Raw genomic sequence first — 20795 nt, 5'->3', positions numbered from 1 at the left:
TATGTTGTTGTCATTATCTTGTTGACTGTTTTTATGTTGTCAATGGTTCTTGAGATTATCTTATTGACTTCTTATGTTGTTGTCATTATCTTGTTGACTGTTTTTATGTTGTCAATGGTTGTTGCCATTATCTTGTTGACTGTTTTTATTTTGTCAATGGTACTTGGGATTATCTTTTTGACTTCTTATGTTGTTGTATTATCCTGTAGTCTGTTTCTTTGTTGTCACAGTTTCTTGATGTTATTATCTTGTTAACTGGTCTTATGATGACACAGGTTGTAGTTGTAATTATCTTGTTGCCTTTATTTATGATGTCACAGGTGTAAGTGGTGATTGTCTTGTTGAAGAGTATTCTTGACTTGTACAACACAGAAATCCTGAAAAATATTTAACAGTCAAAGTAACACAAAGTCTTGTCAATTAAAAATTAGCTGAACAGAATATTATGGTTATGATTTACAGCATGAAAAAGAATATTTAAAGACCTATCGTAACCACATTTTGTTCTTGTTATAATTTATTTCATGCAAATGCACACTAACATCATAAGTATACTATTAAAGTGACAGTTTTGCCCACGTCTTAAACACTATTCTCGCAAGTAAAATCAATCTATTTTTAAATCCTTTTCCATTAAGGATGGCTTATGAGAAGAGATCTTTTAAGACCAAAATGTAATGATCAACTGAGATTCTGTTAGCATACTAGAAAATATTTTAAGTTTATCAGAAGGAAAAACATTTCATTTCATTGCAGGTTTTAAGATTTTTTTTTTCAAGGCAATTTACTTACTGCTGTCTCTTTGATTTTGGACTGGTAAAATATTTAAATATAAATGGATCAAGGCAAAAAGAGACAGTTTTGGCTTACATGAACCACTTGATCACTTTGTTTTGGCCTAGACTGCTTGTCCTTAATTTGGTACAACATGTAAGTAAGAATCAGATATTGTTACTGTCAGAATAGATCCTGTAATTTATGATAAATTATATGCCCTGTCAGTAAAACTGGTGTGATGACATAAGTTTGTAGGTCTACTTTCACAAAATTATTGTAGAAACCTTGATAGTACAGTAAAAGATGATTACAGACAAAGATATACTGACACTTGTAAGATTTTAGAAAGCTGAATAGTTATTTTTAGAGATGGTTCTTCTTTCAATATTGTGTACAGCTGTAATAGGAAAATCTGAACTTTTATAATGGAATTGTTTTATTGTGAATTTAGAACTGTTCATTGGTAATGGCAGGTATTTAAAATACAAATATGTCAAAGTTGAGCTACCACATGTATTTACAAATGTACTAAATATGTACATTTGTAGTATGTTATACGCTCGCCAAACAACAAGTGTTCCTAAAGCTAGATCTTGTATTAGAAATAAATTTTAATGATCATATTTTAGCTGAATTGCTGTCATAATATGTCTGTATAAAATGAACAATAATGGAGTTGCCCTGGTTTGTAGGAAGATATCTGTCACTTATTCTACCTCATTATAAAGCATGTTCATCAGACTTGTCATGGTACATTATTTCCACTTCATCATCTGCCATTGTAATTACATCTTGAAATTTTGCTAAAAATTGCTTCTTAGCCATTAGTAGACATAGATTTAACAGAGATTTATGCCATTTATAGAATAAAATTATTGCTTTGCTATCAGAAGCTGGTACATCCTAAGGGAGTTTGATACAGATTTTAACAAGTTCTTTGAAATTTTACAAATTATGATTTTTTTTCAAAAGAGATTTAATATGAGAGAAATTGAAATTGGTTTTAAATTTGAAAAAATCTATCCAGTCAAGTGTATTGACTTGGGTTAGCTTTTGTGATTAGTATTATTTGAGTATTTATTGTAATTGTGTCAAGAAAGCCATTGCACAATGTTAACAATGTTAAAATGAACATTTTTGGAAAGAAAAAAAAACATACCTTAATAGAGTTTTAATAAATCAAAGGAAAAGGTGCACCCGGCCCATAAGTTGAGTTGAGGAATTTTCATCTTTTGCCTTTATCAAGATAGACAGAATTTCCCTGGAACCCTCATCTGCAAATATAGTTTTGCAAGAAATTTGAAAAGTCAGTGTAACAGCATTCTACCATACTTCAAGATGAAATTTAAGGTTTTGAAAAATATGATTATTATATTAATGAAACAATTTTAGGCAGTAAGCAAAGTTATCATTTTAATTAAGTAGTTCTGAAAGACAATTGTCTTTCCACCCCCATCCCTTCCGAGACATTTTAGTGACGTAGACTATTATAGAAAACTAAATTGAACTGTAAGAATCATCATCGAAATTATAGATCTTGAAGAGTAAAATATTGGTATGTTACATTACCATGGACTTCAGCTGAGTGTTCTAGGGCTGCCACACCATTTTAATAAGTTAAAAAGCTTGCATTTATTTGAATTTGTCTTTACTTCATATGGGGCTGTAAATTGAGAGATTTTATGCAAAAGGCAATGCAGATAAAGGGAAAGCCATGTAAAAACAAATTTATACTTGTGATCCCAAGTAGGATACAATTATACAACAATTATTTATAAAAGAAAAAGGGGAAAGCCTTAATTGAATACAGTTTTTAAGTAAAAATCTTAAGTAACAGTTTCTTAAGGTAATTAATAGTTTCCTAAATACCACATGATGTTTTACATGTATAAAAAAACAACTAATGAAATATCCTGTACAAGACACTAAATCCTCTTAAGTATAGACGGCCTGTCTTATTCAGGCTAGCATAATTATCATGCTGTCCTAAATCTACTGACCTACTAAAGGCTGCTATAAACATAGTTTACATGTATGATATTTTCTGGAATTTGTTTTTTCTTAAAATTTAAATAAACAAGCACATTCTTCATTCATAAAAATGGTGCTCTGGCTTCTTATACAAATGAAGAATGCATAATTTTATATAGCTTTTTATTGTGCATATGGTAATGATCTATAGATGTCAATGCTGCTGTTTATAAATCTCGTTCTAGATAAATATTTTACAAATTAAAGCATTGTTTATGGTTTTAAATTACATCACAATAAAAGTTCCAAAACTTAAATAAGCAGATATTTCTGTTAGCAAGACATGAATTAAGCATCAAGTTTCATGTAAATATATATATAAATCTACAGTGTAAATTTATCTTTTGATGACACTTTATTTCAAATCACTGTGTGTGGGAGAGTTTCTTTAAGTGAAGCTAGTCTATCATGAAATCTGACCCTAATTTATATTGATAGCAGCTTGATTTTAAGCTACTAAAAGTTACAGAAACTACCAATGTACAGTTCATGATATAACTTTACATTGTATTTGGCGTAAATATTTTGTATTCAATTTACTGAAAAAGATGGTGATGATTGTGAGTACATGTATCTTGAATGTGAAGCTGTCATTGACAGAATTGACATTGATATATCATTACTATTTCTTTGTTGATTAATCATCAATACCAAAACTGTACATTAGACTAGCTGATAAAACATATAGAAATGATGAAAATTCACTTAAAACATCATTGACAGAAGCAGGTGCCCTTTATATGAAAGAATAATGTCTTCATTTACTCATGTCGTTCAATTTATTGTATGAATAAATTAACATGTTTTGTACCAGTGATGGCAAAATATGATGTCAGAAAAAGACAGAGGGCATTTAAGAACATTAAACTTAATTTTTGTGCCCCCACGTTAGTGGCGGGCATTTAGATTTACCCTTGTCCGTCCGTCCGTCTGTCCGTCCTTCCGTTCACTTTTGTGTCGCACGTAACTCAAAAAGTATTTGACCTAGAGTCATGAAACTTTACAGGAATGTTGATCAGCATGTGTAGTTGTGCACCTGGGTATCTTGGTCTGGATATTTTTAGTATTTTCAGAGTTATTGCCCTTGACTTAGTAAAATTTTGCAATTTTCAACTTGTGTCGCATGTAACTCAAAAAGAATTTGACCTACAGTCATGAAACTTTACAGGAATGTTGATCAGCATGTGTAGTTGTGCACCTGGGTATTTTCGTCTGGATATTTTTAGTATTTTCAGAGTTATTGCCCTTGACTTAGTAAAATTTTGCAATTTTCAACTTGTGTCGCACGTAACTCAAAAATATTTGACCTAGAGTCATGAAACTTTACAGGAATGTTGATCAGAATGTGTAGTTGTGCACCTGGGTATTTTCATGTGCATATTTTTAGAGTTATTACCCTTGACTTAGTAAAATTTTGCAATTTTCAACTTGTGTCACACATAACTCAAAAAAGTATTTGACCTAGAGTCATGAAACTTTACAAGAATGTTGATCAGCATGTGTAGTTGTGCACCTGGGTATTTTCATCTGGATATTTTTAATATTTTCAGAGTTATTGCCCTTGACTTAGTAAAATTTGGCAATTTTCAACATGTGTCGCACATAACTCAAAAAGTATTTGACCTAGAGTCATGTAACTTTACAGGAATATTGATTAGCATGTGCAGTTGTGCACCAGGTATTTTCGTCTGGATTTATTTAGTATTTTTAGAGTTATTGCCCTTCACTTAGAAACTTTTTGCAATTTTCAACTTGTGTCGCAAGTTTCTCTGAAAGGATTTGACATAGTCAATAAACCTTATGGGCAGGTTGCTCAACATATTTTAGATTTGCACCTGGGGTTTCGCTTGTGGATTTATCCAGTATTTGTAGAGTTATTTCCCTTGACTTAGTAAAAAGATTGATAGAACAGTGTTGCGGTGGGGGCACCCGTGTCCTATGGACACATTTCTAGTTTTATACACAGAACAATATATTTTGCTGAAATAATGGGTATTTTAGTAAAGTATAGATAAATAAAACTGCATATATTGATGTATTGTGAATATTTGTCATTGATAGCAACATTAAACGTTGATATGTTTTACACTGAATTAGTGACAGCTCTCAAAGTAGAATGGTTTCTCTTCTTACAGCTGCTATTATGGGATTTTAATAACCATTTAATTATGCATACATTAAAGGCATATTTGAATATGATCTAAGATTGGCAATAGCTAACTTATAATGATAGCTTCAATATTTTTCTATGTTGTTTTTATGATCAAAGAATACTAAAAAAAACCTGCTTGCTGCTACCTATATCCAACTTAACTTCACAAGATGTCGAATGAAGGTTTAAAAATTCAAGCAATTGTAACCTTTGCACAAACTGAAAGTCATATGTGCAAATAAAACATTGACTTGCATTAAGTAAGTCACAGATTTGAGAATTGAGTCCATAACTCAATAAACATTTTCTTCTGTAATTATTTTTTGCATAATATTTCAAGGTACAGAGAAAAACAATAGTAAACTGAAAATTCAAAGAATTCACTTCAGAGGAAATTTGATACAAAATATTACAAGTATTAAACTTATATAGTAGCAGCTGTGTATTACAGTCTGTATAATTAAAATTGAGGCAGAATTTATTTGGAAAAAAGTAATAAAAAAAGATAATACTGTCAAAGTCCAAGATATTTCTGGTTAAAATATTTGTATGTCATTGCTGTTAAATAACGAGACAAGGTAGGGCACCAAGTTGTCATGATTTGTGATCCGAGTGTATTCATACTCTCAAAAAAAGGTCTTTGCACTATATCACATGTATACTGTGTAATTTATTTTCTTTATTTACAAACGTTTATTTATCAAGATATGTTTGTAAATAAAAAAAAGTTATGAAACCTTTCCAGATACTTTTCTAACAGCCCTTGTATTATGTTTCAGACATTGAAGAGGACCATTGAAAATTTATGTATTCTTTCACTAACTGTATAATCAGTATGCAATCGAATAAAATCAAACAATATAAATAAACAAAAAGGCTTGTTTATTGAAATCATAGTATCTCAATAATACCATACCAAAAATATATAGAAGAACTGAACATAAGAGTGAGAAAATGAGTGTGATACAGATCATCATAGTGATGATGCTCATGTAAATGCATGAACATTTAGTTTATTTTACTATTTTATGTAACTTTCTATTCTCATGAGTTTTCATCAGGCTTTCAAAATATCTTATGTATCTAAGATAGATCAAATAAAATTTGAGATGACAAGTTATTTATAAAGTCCCTGATGCTTTACATGTAATTAGATTATGGGTATGTAAGTATGTTGTCATCCTGAAGATGCCAAATATGGGTATGTTTAATAAGAAAATTATTTCCAAATGGGTTACAAATAAGGAAATTATGTCATGTATGGTTAAACAAGATAATGTTGTCATTGTCATGCATAGTAAAAGGTTAAAGTAAAAGGGTAAAAGTAAAAACATGTAAATAATGTCATGCATGGTGAAGGTTAAACATGTAAATGATGTGATACATGGTTAAAGAAATGATGTCATGCTTGGTGCAGGTTAAACAAGGAAATGATGTCATGCTTGGTGCAGGTTAAACAAGGAAATGATGTCATGCTTGGTGCAGGTTAAACATGTAAATGATGTGATACATGGTTAAAGAAATGATCTCATGCTTGGTGCAGGTTAAACAAGGAAATGATGTCATGCTTGGTGCAGGTTAAACAAGGAAATGATGTCATGCTTGGTGCAGGTTAACAAGGAAATGATGTCATGCTTGGTGTAGGTTAAACAAGGACATGGTGTCATGCATGGTGTAGGTTAAACAAGGGAATGGTGTCATGCATGGTGAAGGTTAAACAAGGAAATGATGTCATGCTTGGTGAAGGTTAAACAAGGAAATGATGTCATGCTTGGTGAAGGTTAAACAAGGAAATGATGTCATGCATGGTGAAGGTTAAACAAGGAAATGATGTCATGTTTTGTGAAGGTTAAACAAGGAAATGATGCCATTTGTGATGATGGTTAAACAAGGAAATGATCTCATGCATGGTGAAGGTTAAACAAGGAAATGATACATGGTAATTGTGAACTAAATACTTGCTAACACACAAAGAAAAAGAAACAATATATGATATGCTAACACTGAAATTGAATTATGAAATAAACTGTACATGTAAAGTATAAACACATAGAATCAAAAATAATTTGCAAATTGAAAAAATTTGAATAGAGGAAATGTTTTGCAATGTTTAAACACTAAATAAGCACTACAGTATAATGTACATGTGTATTTAAAATGTGCTTAAACTCATATTTGAATAAGAATATAATTATGATTGATTTTGCTCAAAATAGAATGTAAATGTAATTATGTAATGTGCCTGTACATAATTTAAATAAAATTTAAAAAAATAAAAGGAGAATTATACACTGTCACCCGGTTATACCACTCAGAATCTCATTATAACTCATGACTATCTTGGCTAAAAAAAAATTCTTCACTAATTATAAAACATGATTTTAAATGATTTTAAAACAAATGGTCTTATTTCATGTGATTGAACTGTTACCAACTAATTATGCTCATGTATTTTGGTGGGATACTGCCACAAATAAGATAAAATCCTAGTCCTGTCAACAAACTGATTATGATATGATTGTTATATATCAGAATCCATTTTATATATCGTGGATTAAAATTATGGAATCGGACATGAACTTTACAACAGGGTGCCAGTGTTATGTGTTTCAACTCAAAATGGAATAAGAATATGATAATGTAATGTACTGCCATTTATAGAATTAGAAAATAAAGTACTACTACATGCCTTAAGTAGAACGAGAATATGATGAAGTGGAATGACTAGTCTTACTTCCACGATTCCCGTACATATTTTCCATCAATGGGAATACAGTTTCTTGTCCACTTCCGCTTCGGCTTGCTCGAAATGTCAGTCTTGGTTTGGGTTTTCTCTTTTTTCGACATGTTCGGCATATTAATTTCATAAACTCTCGTCTGAAGGCTTGCCCAGTGATGCAGTAGAGAAAGAAGTTTATCGAATGATTGATGTACATGAATATATAGCAGATCACTTTAATTAAGAAGTTATTGGCCACTTTCCTCAAACTGTCTTGTTTTAGAGGTAGTACAGTGTACAAAGCACTTGGTGTTGTTGTTATTATCCAAACGAACGAAATACACAGCAGTGTGATAGCCAAGCGCCTGTGATTATATCGCGTACGTTTGTCTGCTCTCGTCATCTGACTAGAAATAATCTGTCTGTGTTTGATAAGGCTCACTATAATTAAAATGTTAAAAACTAACAACGATAAAAATGGTAGAAATGAGTAGAGAGTTAAATGTACCCATGGTATTATTTCTTTATACAGAAATTGGTTATTTTGTAACATAGCACATGTTTTCCTGCCACTATTTGGGTCAGTGATAAGATCAGCTGTCCAGAAGAGGTGAGAATTCAGTAGAAAAAAGCCAAGTCCTAAACCAAGTGTTGTGAGTTTAGCACGTTTTGCACTGCATATAGATGTTGCTTTCAGTGGGAACCAGACCACGATAAATCTCTCAACTGTTACAGCCACAATAAGCCATGCCGACATGTGAAGGCTAAAATATGTGAGGAATGTAAACAGTTTACAGCTTGCATCAGAAAAATGTAACATTTCAAAGCCGGAACATAGACGTATCCATGTTTTAAATGCACTCATGAACAGAACTATCGTATCAGCCACAGCCAGGACGGCGAGGTAGAAAAATGTTGATGTTTGTCGCATTTCTCTCTGTAGCATTACTATAAAGCTAAAAATGTTTCCAATTGTTCCAACACTTATGATTATAGGTAAGGTCCACATAATAAGTCCAAGAGCAAGCTGGTATGTTGGTGTTGAAATAAGGTTCCCACCTCTACTCTCTGATTCACTGAGGTTTCCTGTTTGTATCTTGTGATCCTGATTAGATATATTTGTAGCATTATTCCAGTTGTAATATCCTATATCATCCAGAAATGTACTGTTGCCTATATTTTGAGTATTCATGCTTGAGAATTTCTGTATCAGTTACAATACAATGTATTTCTAAATACTACTCCGATCTATAATCTAATGCTCAAACTTTGCGCAAATTCTTTTTTTCACTTTTTTATTTGTTGCTTTTTTATTTTATTTTATTTTTTTTGTACTTTTAGATTCAAACTCAATGATCTGTCGTAAATTTCATATTAGACTAGAAGTATCATTATTAACTAGAAATCTCCAGAGGATTGCATGACAAATAATAAACTTTAATACTCATAGATTACGTCCATTCGTAGAAGCTGTCTATGAAATCTGCTATTAATTGGAATTATTTTGCAGCATAATATATATCTACCAATAACTGAAGCACTTGCTGTTACTAGAGTAGATGGCTGTGGTATTGGTATTTTCTCGGTTACTTTGTCCTCTTATAATTGAGTGGATGTGACACGCTATCTTTTAAGTAAACTGATGGTTTCCAATGCTACAGTGGATAGATCCATGTGTTCACTCATTTATTCTCAAGATTTCTATTTGAATAAACATTAAAAAAATCTTTATTTTCATCTTTTCTTCCAGAATTTATAGTTATGAAAGTTAAATTATGTACTTATTTGGTAGGAAAGGTCACATTGTTCCGAACATGATTCTTATTCTATGCAACTTTGTTATAATAATGTTTAAAAAAAGACTATGTTTGATAAAAAATAAGATTTAAAAAAATTAAAATGCCAAAATATTTTTAACAAGGGCTTGGGGGAAAAACATTGACTTTGAGATTAGAGAATTTAAATAAGTAAATTTGTAGTGTCTGCATGGAATAGAATGATCCAAGTACAATATGCATAGCAACATAATGTTGTCAAAATAATTGTTATATTAGTGTTTATTTGACCTATCAAAGTGTTTTGGCTCAACTATTTGAAGAATAGAGAGAGCTTTTGTACTCACCATGGCTTCCAACTATAAAATGGGTTGAAACTTCAAACACTTGTTTTTTGTGATTATCTTACACAATGGGCACAGGTCCCATAGATTAAAGTTCCTTTTTTAAGCAGATTTATGTTCCTTTATTTACTGTCAAGCGTTGAGAATAGTTGAGCCAACTCTCTTACAGACAGTTCCTGTTGAATTGTTGTTAGTATACAAATAAGGCCTGCACCAGGAAGGGGGGGGGGAGGGGGGGGAGAAGAAAAATTCTATATAAACAAAATCGTGACTGCCTCTACATGAAATTTCCAGAAATTCATTTAGTAGGTTTAGTCGCATTGTTTTCTGTCTGTTTCGCTGCTGTAAAGGAAATTTGATATGCATGTAGGACAAAGAGAATTGAACCTTTTGATTAACATTTGTTTCATTCCCTTAATTACAGTTGAATCAGTTTAGGTTTGTAGTGGTAAACACCACTTATAGATTTCACCTGCTTAACGGAAACTGTGGCATTTCTGACTCAAGTTTTGACATATTGCAAATTGTTTTTTGAGATTTCACAAAAGGAAATAAAGTGCTGGTGTTCTTGAAAGAACAAAAGACTTAAAGAAACTCGGTGAGGGGGATGGAGGCTTATGTCGTCATTGACGTTTGCATAACACTTGTAACTTTATCATGGAGGAGTGATAATAGATAAGAATGTCTGTGCTGAAATTACGAGAAATTGATTCTTTTATATAACTGCTTTGATTGATCATAAATTTCATCCATCCCATGTAGTTTGTTTTGCCTGGACCATGACTTTTTTATTCAAGGATGGATTTTAAAAATAATTTTGCAAATATTGTATAGCACATCTAATTGATGTTTCACATAAAAAAAAATCCAGGTTTGTAGGTCAAAGGTGATGGTCTTTTATAAGTGCTTTAATAGTTGTAATCTGTTATTCCTGTATGAGCAAGAACCAGATATCCAGCTTGAATCATGGTCACACCGAAATCATGATATGTATTTTTCATAAAAGTGCATTGACAGTCGTTTCCAGTCAACAATCTGCCATTGGTGGATATTAAAATATCTTGGCATAAATGTGTTGGACATGATGAAGATGTGTGGCCAAAAGAATCTAGGTCTATGTCACCCAAAGACATGATACAAATTTTTCATAGAAGTGCATGGACAGTCAGTTCAGGTCAACATATCTGTCATTCTATGCAGGCTTTCTACTGGTCCCTACTTTTCCTACTTTTCCCACTTTTCCCTACTTTTTTCTTTTGATCCCTACTTTGCCCTACTTTTTTTTGAAATAGCCCTATTATCCCTACTTTTTCAATTTGAAATGAAATGAAAAAAGAAGATATTTAAAATGGTATTTCAGTTGTATTTTCAGTTGCATTTGATTAATAGTTCAGGTGAGTGTGTGTCTCCTTGTGATGTCCATCCTTGAAAGACTCATGGTCAGAGCTGCATTACTGGTACTGGTACTGCAGTATGTACTGCAGCGATTTTGCAAGTACTGGTACTGATACTAAATTACTCTTACAAAATTTTGCTACTACTGGTACTGCATTACTGTCTTTAAAAAGTAGTACTGCTATTGCATTACAAGGCAGTATTTTTGGTTTTGATAAAAATGTCATTATTTTTACTCATATAGTAAAGCTGTAAATTCCATGTATTATTTTATTGTTGTGAAAAAGTAAGTTATCAAATCTATAAATAATTTGCTGCAATATTCCTTCAAATGTTAACATAGTATTCATCATAAAAAAGCACCAAAGACTTAAAGTAAAATTAAATTGAGATAAACAGAGTCAATAACTCTTTACTGGTAAAAAATCCTTATTGCAGTCTTATTACAATGTATTTACTAGTAAAAAATAAAGAGCAAAATAAACACTAATTAATTACTTCTATTCTAAATAATCCTATTTCAAGTGATATTGTTAGCACCATAAAAAGTTTTACATTGGTATAAATTGAACAGAGGTGTAAAGGTGTGAAAGGCAACAAAAAGACTGGTGGGTTTAAAATGTAAAATTATTGCATTGTATTACAGTTGAATGGTTACTCGACAATAACATATGACATGAATATATGTTGTAATTATTGTTTGTAAAAAGTATGTTCGTTCATTTAAGTTGTAAAAATGCAATGTCAACTTTAAAGTAAATGATTTTATTTCTTTGTTGAATAATGTTTGCAATTATTTTGAATGACACTGTGTATTTATTCAAACTTTGATGAATATATAAAAGTATTAGTACTGGTACTTATTTACTTCCCCCAAAAAAATAATGGAACTGCAGTACCAAGCTAAAATCAAGTACTGGTACTGGTAATGGTACTGCAAAACTTGGCAAGTACTGGTACTGGTACTTAAGTACTACACCCTTAGTACTGATGCAGCTCTGCTCATGGTGCCTTGGCAAAACATTCAGCAACATTCTGGCTTTGAGGTGCCTCACAGTCTTTCAAGCATGGACTGAGCTGAAGATACATACAGCCTGATTTGGTCTTGGTGATGGTATGTTTTGCTAATTCTTAAATAAAACGGTAAGAAATTCCTACTTTATCCCTACTTTTTAACATCAGAAATCCCTACTTTGCCCTACTTTTTGGTAAAAAAATGCCCTACTTTTTCCCTAGTTTTTTTGGTAGAGGCAGTAGAAAGCCTGTCTATGATGGATTTTATACAGGGAAGTCAAAGTCTTTGGCTTGCCCGACTATAGGCTACATGTGTATATTTAAAAGAAAATCAGATAAAAAACAATTAAAAAATATATAGAATTCTATACCTATCAATTAAATTTTCAGTGCTAGTTCTAGTTAAGCACCGCCATTTACAATTTAACTCAATGATAAAAGACAGGGTATTCTGATAACAGAACAAATCTCAACTTTTCGAATTAATAATAAATGTCAAGTGTTCCGAGTGAAAACCAAAGCGGTAATGAAATACCGAATGACACCTTTAAAACGGAAAAATAAAAGGAATTTTTAATGACTTCCCGGTTCATAGGCTTTGCCTAATTTCATATTAATAATATACTTATGGCAAATGTGTTGGACTTGGCACACAAAAATCTGCTCTCTAGCTTAAAGGTTGAGGTCACTCTTTATGTCCAAAGTATAATGTGATTGTGAATAGATGGTAGTGCCTGGTCTGTAACTTTTGGAGTCATCTAATCATTTAATGAGCAACAAGCATTATTATTGTAAAACAAACTATACAATAGCATTACTCAACCTAAATTGTATTGGCATTCACTGAAAGATAGATTGAAATTCAGAATACTCTTTATGTTTGGCCACATTATCAATACAGTTGAGCACATTCCAGCTGTATATTAATTTGTAGGCCCCTGTTTAAGATTTGCTAGTTTACAGACCTTATCAAACACTTGAAAAAATGATAAGAGTGTACTTGAAGATGTTTCTGTCACTTGAAATATAAATTGACACTGACTTTACAAAAAAAATAGACAATCATAAGAATTGTATAAACATTATATCAATGATATAATAGTAATGTTCACCAAACAATTATACTCAAATCAAAGATTTCATTGAAGTAACCTAGCGTGAAATTTAAAACGTGAACAAACGTCATATGCTGTAGATCATTGCTTGCTTATAAATTGCACATCTGACCTCTAGTTTCATTAACTTAAGCTTATCTTCTGTGAAAGTGACATATGAATGGGAACTTTTTTTTTACTAGAACGTACTGCTGCATTAATTATGTCTCCCCCACCTCGGGGGGAGACATATTGTTTTTGCCCTGTCCGTCCGTCCGTCAGTCAGTCCGTCCGTCCGTCAGTCCGTCAGTCCGTCCGTCCATTCTTCGTTTCCGGACGATAACTAGAGTTCCTTTTGACCTACAGCCCTCAAACTTCATAGGATGATTGGTCTTATAGAGCTGATGATCCCTATTGTTTTTGGGGTCAGTAGGTCAAAGGTCAAGGTCACACTGACCGTTGGTCAATTTCTCGTTTCCGGATGATAACTAGAGTTCCTTTAGACCTACAGACCTCAAACTTCATAGGATGATTGGTCTTATTGAGCAGATGATCCCTATTGTTTTTGGGGTCAGTAGTTCAAAGGTCAAGGTCACTGTCCGTCCGTCCGTCAGTCCGTCAGTCCGTCCGTCCGTCCATTCTTCGTTTCCGGACGATAACTAGAGTTCCTTTTGACCTACAGCCCTCAAACTTCATAGGATGATTGGTCTTATAGAGCTGATGATCCCTATTGTTTTTGGGGTCAGTAGGTCAAAGGTCAAGGTCACACTGACCGTTGGTCAATTTCTCGTTTCCGGATGATAACTAGAGTTCCTTTAGACCTACAGACCTCAAACTTCATAGGATGATTGGTCTTATTGAGCAGATGATCCCTATTGTTTTTGGGGTCAGTAGTTCAAAGGTCAAGGTCACAGTGACCGTTGGTCAATTTCTCGTTTCCGGATGATAACTAGAGTTCCTTTTGACCTACAGCCCTCAAACTTCATAGGATGATTGGTCTTATAGAGCAGATGATCCCTATTGTTTTTGGGTCAGTAGGTCAAAGGTCAAGGTCACAGTGACCGTTGGTCAATTTCTCGTTTCCGGATGATAACTAGAGTTCCTTTAGACCTACAGACCTCAAACTTCATAGGATGATTGGTCTTATTGAGCAGATGATCCCTATTGTTTTTGGGGTCAGTAGTTCAAAGGTCAAGGTCACACTGACCGTTGGTCAATTTCTCGTTTCCGGATGATAACTAGAGTTCCTTTTGACCTACAGCCCTCAAACTTCATAGGATGATTGGTCTTATAGAACAGATGATCCCTATTGTTTTTGGGGTCAGTAGGTCAAAGGTCAAGGTCACAGTGACCGTTGGTCAATTTCTCGTTTCCGGATGATAACTAGAGTTCCTTTTGACCTACAGCCCTCAAACTTCATAGGATGATTGGTCTTATAGAGCAGATGATCCCTATTGTTTTTGGGGTCAGTAGGTCAAAGGTCAAGGTCACAGTGACCGTTGGTCAATTTCTCGTTTCCGGATGATAACTAGAGTTCCTTTTGACCTACAGCCCTCAAACTTCATAGGATGATTGGTCTTATAGAGCAGATGATCCCTATTGTTTTTGGGGTCAGTAGGTCAAAGGTCAAGGTCACAGTGCAGTGGGGGAGACATGCGCTTTTTTACAAAAGCATCCTCTAGTTTGATTTATAATTGCACGTGCTATTTTGATATAATCAATTGACTTTCCTTCATTGAAATCTTATAACATAAACATGTGTTGTGTCTTAAATACTTTGCATCAAGTTATTATTCTTGTTTTTTGTATTGTACTGAATAATGGTAAAATACCAATGTTATACAAGTATTGCAAATTGCAAAGCCGGGCTAGTTTTATATAACATGGTTATTAATTTAAATCACGGTAATGGTTTATAATTATATAACCAGCATTTATATATACTTTCAGATAATTGCATCAGAGCCAACAAGTTTTCTTGGAAAGATCAAGGTGTTCTTTAGTTCAGTGTGGAACATCTGGGACACAGTGTCAATATTGTGGTTTTCAACTGCGGTTTTGGTACGGTTCCTGCCAGTTAATCATCGAGCTGCGAGAGTTTTATATGTGATAAACATTACGTTCTGGTATCTACGTATTCTAGAAATACTTAGTGTAAATAAGTACCTTGGACCCTACCTGAAGATCATTGTTAAGTTGGTAAGTTAATATTTTGTAAAATATTAAAATGTAAAAGTCATTCCTACTTTTTATGCTCCCCAAAGGGAGAGCATATAGTCGCCACCTTGTCCGTCTCTCAGTCCGTTGATTTGTCCGGAGCATAACTTGAAAACCCTTGGAGATAATTTGTTTAAAGTTCATACAGTGGTAGAGGGCATTGAGGGGGAGTGCAGTGTCAAAGAACCATAACTCTATTCTGCCCGGTTTTTGAATTATCTCCCCTTTTAGAAAAATCTTGTCTGGGACATAACTCTAAAACTATAAGAGATATCAACATGAAACTTTGTAGGTAGATATATCTCAATGGGTAGATGTGCAGTGCACAAGAATCATAACTCTGCCTTGCCTAATTTTGGAGTTATTGCCTTTTGTTTATTTTTACTTTTTGAACTTTGCCTGGGACATAACTCTAAAATTATGAGAGATATCAACATGAAACTTTGTTGGTATATAGATCTCATTGAGTAAAAGTGCAGTACAAAAAAAACATAACTCTGTTTTGCCCAAGTTTTGAATTATTTCCCCTTTTAAAAAAATCTTGTCCCGGACATAACTCTAAAACTATTGGAGATATCAACATAAAACTTTGTAGGTAGATAGATCTCAATAGGTAGATGTGCAGTGCACAAGAACTTCAACTCCGCCTTGCCAAATTTTGTAGTTAATGCCCTTTGTTCATTTTTACATTTTGAACTTTGTCAGGGACATATCTCAAAACCATAAGAGATATCAACAAGAAACTTTGTAGGTTGATAGATCCATTGATTAGAAGTGCAGTGCAAAGAACAGTAACTCTTCCTTGCCTAATTTTGGAATTATTACACTTTGAACTTTTTCCAGGGACATAACTCTGAAACTACAAGAGGTGTACTTTCCTGTGTCCAAAACCTATTCGGGGAGCATCACTCAGCTTAAACCGGGCTCTTTTTTATCTCTTTATAACAAAGAATCTGAAATTTGTGACGTTGAAGACATTCAAAGATATTCATTTTAAGTGTTCTCCTCAAATACCTCCAGTTACAAAAGGTTTCCTTCTTAAACAGTTGTCCAGATCAATCAGATGTCAATGTAGATGTAGTAGATATTGAATAATCTTGAAGGTCTTTGCTAAATCTAAAAGTCTTTGAAAAGAAAAATATATATGCAATTACTGCACTATCTAAATACTGCCAACATTGTCAAAGCATGTTTCTAACCACTTAAGCATGGGTGGCAAAATCAATTGCCCATATTGCCCAGGTTGTCCATTTAATAGCCTGTACGGACAACTTGTCAAGTAGAAATTTGAAGAATTTACTATATAAATATCATATGTACAAGTTAAGAAATGCTTCAGATTAAAACAGATAGATTTTGCCGGCACTGCAGTTAGAATAGTATAAATAACTATGATTAAACAGTCTGGATTTTCTTCTGATTGTTCATATTAAACAGCACTGACTATATTTCTTTATGACTGTATTAATGCTATTAACATAAACCCCTAGCTATATTCTTATAATCCTCATCCAAAATTAAAAAAAAAAATATATATCGATAGATGGCATATATTATGTCTGCAGAAAAAGAACTGGTTTTGTGACAGTTTCTTCTCACTTGTTCTACTGATGTAAACAAAAAAGCTTTTGACCATATAAAAACACTTGACATTTCTTGATTGGTTCATTTTGTCCTTTTGTTTTATTGGGCTTTTATACATCTGCTTCTGATTGGAATTTGTTTTAACTTCACAGAAATTACTTTTAATGAGAAGAACAATTTAACATCGTGTTTCAATAATTTCCTACAGAATAATGGCTTGTAAATATCATTTATTCTTTCAATTAGACACTTTAAGGGCCCATTATGCCTTAGAAATGCTATAATTTTCATTTCTCAAAAACTTTTTTGGTATCTTGTCACAGTTTCTAAACAAATGCTCATTTGTCATATACATAAAATATCTGTTGTTGATTTTGCTCTGTCGGCAGATGGTGTTAGTATTTTGTATGGAAGTCAAAATACTACTTAGTTTGCATTTTGCTAAATTTAACACATCACTGCATGTTCAGCGCTATTTTCTACATTTGTTGAATATTTAACATGCTCTTAATCCTTATCATTATTGAAGATTCATTTGACATTTCTTAAGAATTAAAACATATGAATTTGCTAGGCAAAATGTGCCTTTAAAGAATAACGTACATATTTGATTTTAGTTACGAGAGATGTGTTATTTCCTCATCATTCTGTTGATCGTTGTTGCTGCGTTCGGCGTTGTTCGACAAGCTATACATTATCAGGACGAGGAACCGCGCTGGTTCCACGTACGTAACGTCTTCTTCTACCCATACTGGATGATATACGGAGAGTTATTTGCTGATGAAATCGATAGTAAGTTTTTGGAACATTTTAAAGATTATAATTCATGATTCAAATTTTTTTCTTTGAATTATACAATAAAGGCGAAAAGTTATGAAGATAGTGTTGGAAGTTTTATAAATTTTAGGCAATGAAATTACAAATGCATTTTGCAAGTTTATTTTTCAGATTATGCCCTACAAGGGCATAATGCTTTTAAAATACAAAATAATGATTAGTATAGTACAAATTGTTTTCTGAAAGATATTGTTATATTGCTATAAAAGTGTAATAAAAATTACTCAAGAATTTTAGCTGAAGGGCATTTTGGTGTAGGAGATGATTTGTTTGTATTCCAGAATTGTATATATAGCTTTGGAAGAAGGATAAAATAATTATTTGTAGATTAATTTTGTATGCACCAGCAGCACCAACTTTTTCCCTGGATTTGAGAAATCTTTCAAAATATTTTTATTATTAAATGATGTTTTGTAATTAACAACAGTTTGATTTGCAAGCAGCAGCAATAATAGATCCATACCACAGGTTTTCTGATTGTCCTGCCAGCATATCTGTTTTAGTGTGACCAGAGCCTGTCGTGTCAGAAGCAGAATTTTTATATTTTACTGAAACTGTTCTCAGCTCAAAAATTAAAGAATTGCAAGTTAATTATATAAATTGATAAGAAAATTGGATCAAACATTTTCTTTGAATTAACAATGATTAACTCCACGCAGAATTTCAAAATATATTACCGATACACAAGTTGCTTTAACATGCAAGCAGTAAAAATACACGCTTTTCATGTTGTTGTTTTTCAGAAGTAGATTTACCCATACCAAATGGTAAACAGCAAGTAAATAAAATATGTTAGATTAGAATATTGAAATATTTCTTTTAATTTCAAATGATATAAAAATTATGATAAAAAAATTACTTTAAAAAACTAAGTTTAAAAAGGTTTGCTATGTATATGTATATATATGCAGCTAACATGGCGTATAATTTCAGCCTGCACGGATCCGAAGCGTCTAGAGATGGTAGAGAGAGGTGAAATTCAGGATGCCTGTGTGTACGGATCTTGGGTCGCACCACTTTTTATGTTCCCATTTCTACTAATGGCCATAGTTCTAATGGTCAATCTTCTAATAGCGCGATTCAAGTAAGTAATTCCCAAAAATCCATCTGTATATTTTATTTTAACATTTTATATGTTTTCAGCCTGCACAGATCCTGTCAGAATTGAGATGTATGAGAAAGGGGAAATAGATTCTGTTTGCACATACGGTTCTTGGATAGCTCCTCTCTTTATGTTTCCTTTTCTCCTTATGGCCTTTGTTCTTGGAGTTAACCTTCTGATTGCCCGATTCAAGTAAGTCTTCAAAGAAAAAAAGTCATTCGCAAATCTTTAGTCAAATACACACACATGAAAAAACAAGCCAAATACGCAGCAATGTGTAATACAATAACAGTTAATGGCAGTATTCTTGAAAGAAAATAAGCTTGAATATTCTTCAAATTTCTCCTTTAATAGATAAAAAAAAAGCTTAAGACACTTTGTAAAGTAGGTAAATGCTTTTTCTTCTAATGTCTATTATAAGACTGTTGCATAACTTCATTTACTTAAACTGATGAGATAATGAATCTATCAGAAACTTTATTGATTACCGGCTAGTTTCTAGACGGAACTTTCACTTACTTGTTTGTAGAGCTTTTAACTATCTAACATGTTTGACATGCAAATGTTGTGTTGAGATCTCTATATTTTGATTATCTATGAAGAATTTTCCTACCAATATCTAATAAAAGTATGTTTTTAGTCATAGATTACATTACAAGAGCAGATTATCACTGTAATTTAACCAAAAAGAAATTGGTAAAAAGAAAGATCCTATGAGTTTCTGGCTTAGACATCATTATTCATTTATTGTCTGTATTTATTTTTTCATCCTCAGACATTTTTTTTCGTGTGTGTTAAGACAAGAGACTGTGAATGACAGGAGATATATCAGTAAAATGGTGAAGGAAAAGGTTTGCTTGAAGAATACAGATTGTAAAAAAAGCATGCAATGGGAATAATACTTCATATACTAGTAGCTTGTGGTGGCCTGAATAAATGTTGATTACTAAAGTATATGTAATTGTCTGGATGATTATGGTCATCGCCCATAATGTTTTCTAAGAAATAGACTGTAGTTTATACAAATAAATATTTATCACTTAACAAACTGACCAAAAAGCAAAGTTAACACCTTGACTGTTCATAAACAACTCGATAATGAAATTGCAAAAATGTCATTTAATTATTCATTATTAGTGGGTGAGAATAATAATATGAAATGGTTTCTATTTTGTGACTGGCCCAATGTGTCCAATTCTATCGGTGGGTCTATGAATTTAGAATAAGGATATAAAATGTCTCTTTTACTGGTATATGTATTAAAATAATGATCACATGGTCAGTTCTAAAGGTGAGGAAAATTGCAAGAATATAAAAAATGGGGAATTTGGAATGTGGAATGAAATAAAAGGTTACTAACTGAAATGTTTTTAGCAAGGACTCAGTTGATAAAATTAGGAAAACGTATAAACTTTAAAAATTCAACAATTTGATCGGAAATACAAGGATCTTGCCTACTCTCAATTTCTTTAAATTTTCTTAACCTCTTGCCTTTCTTACTTTCTTAAGCTGTAATTCTCTTATTATATATATCACTCTAGTTATAGCTTTTGAAAATATAATATATTATTCTCTATTCCTGTCATAACAGCATATAAAATGATCACAGATGATATTTTTACTACATAATTTATTGCTGGTTTGAAAGCTTTTCAAGATGTAAAGAATGGTTTATTTCCATCAGTGTGAATATTAGTTTCAGATAGTATATGGCATTGTTACACCTACTTCAGAGGTTAATGGAGAAAATGAGG

General features: G+C 32.5%; 2 protein-coding genes across 3 annotated transcripts in view; one reads left to right on the top strand and one right to left on the bottom strand.

Moving 5' to 3' along the window:
* LOC132731753 (transient receptor potential cation channel subfamily M member 3-like) overlaps window positions 1-20795 on the top strand; it is a 99180-nt gene that overhangs the window by 68157 nt on the left and 10228 nt on the right. Inside the window, exons 18-21 of the mRNA XM_060718003.1 lie at window positions 15252-15500; window positions 17720-17894; window positions 18873-19022; window positions 19083-19233. Coding sequence (XP_060573986.1) covers window positions 15252-15500; window positions 17720-17894; window positions 18873-19022; window positions 19083-19233 — 725 coding nt within the window. The remainder of the gene's footprint in view (window positions 1-15251; window positions 15501-17719; window positions 17895-18872; window positions 19023-19082; window positions 19234-20795) is intronic.
* LOC132731755 (thyrotropin-releasing hormone receptor-like) lies at window positions 169-9082 on the bottom strand. 2 transcript variants are annotated; one of them, XM_060718005.1, is made up of 3 exons: window positions 7695-9082; window positions 1937-2051; window positions 248-377 (listed from the first exon to the last, which is right to left on the bottom strand). In XM_060718005.1, the coding sequence occupies exons 1-2, from the start codon at window positions 8869-8871 to the stop codon at window positions 1957-1959; spliced, it is 1272 nt and encodes a 423-aa protein (XP_060573988.1). In that variant the 5' UTR covers window positions 8872-9082; the 3' UTR covers window positions 248-377; window positions 1937-1956. The 2 variants fall into 2 exon arrangements, with proteins under 2 accessions (XP_060573989.1, XP_060573988.1); XM_060718006.1 differs by lacking the exon at window positions 1937-2051 and having other exon boundaries at window positions 169-377.

Source organism: Ruditapes philippinarum, unplaced genomic scaffold (assembly GCF_026571515.1).
Source record: "Ruditapes philippinarum isolate M1 unplaced genomic scaffold, ASM2657151v2 ctg1640_1_1_1_1, whole genome shotgun sequence".
Lineage (NCBI taxonomy): Eukaryota > Metazoa > Mollusca > Bivalvia > Venerida > Veneridae > Ruditapes > Ruditapes philippinarum.
The sequence above is the reverse complement of the archived record's forward strand: the minus strand, read 5'-3'. Positions and strand labels throughout refer to the sequence as shown.

Coding starts and splice junctions, on each gene's coding strand:
- LOC132731755 (XM_060718005.1), bottom strand. CDS start 8,871: ATGAATACTCAAAATATAGGCAACAGTACATTTCTGGATGATATAGGA. Junction 2,052..7,694: donor TATGTACGGGAATCGTGGAA/GTAAGACTAGTC, acceptor CTATATTTGCAG/ATGAGGGTTCCAGGGAAATT.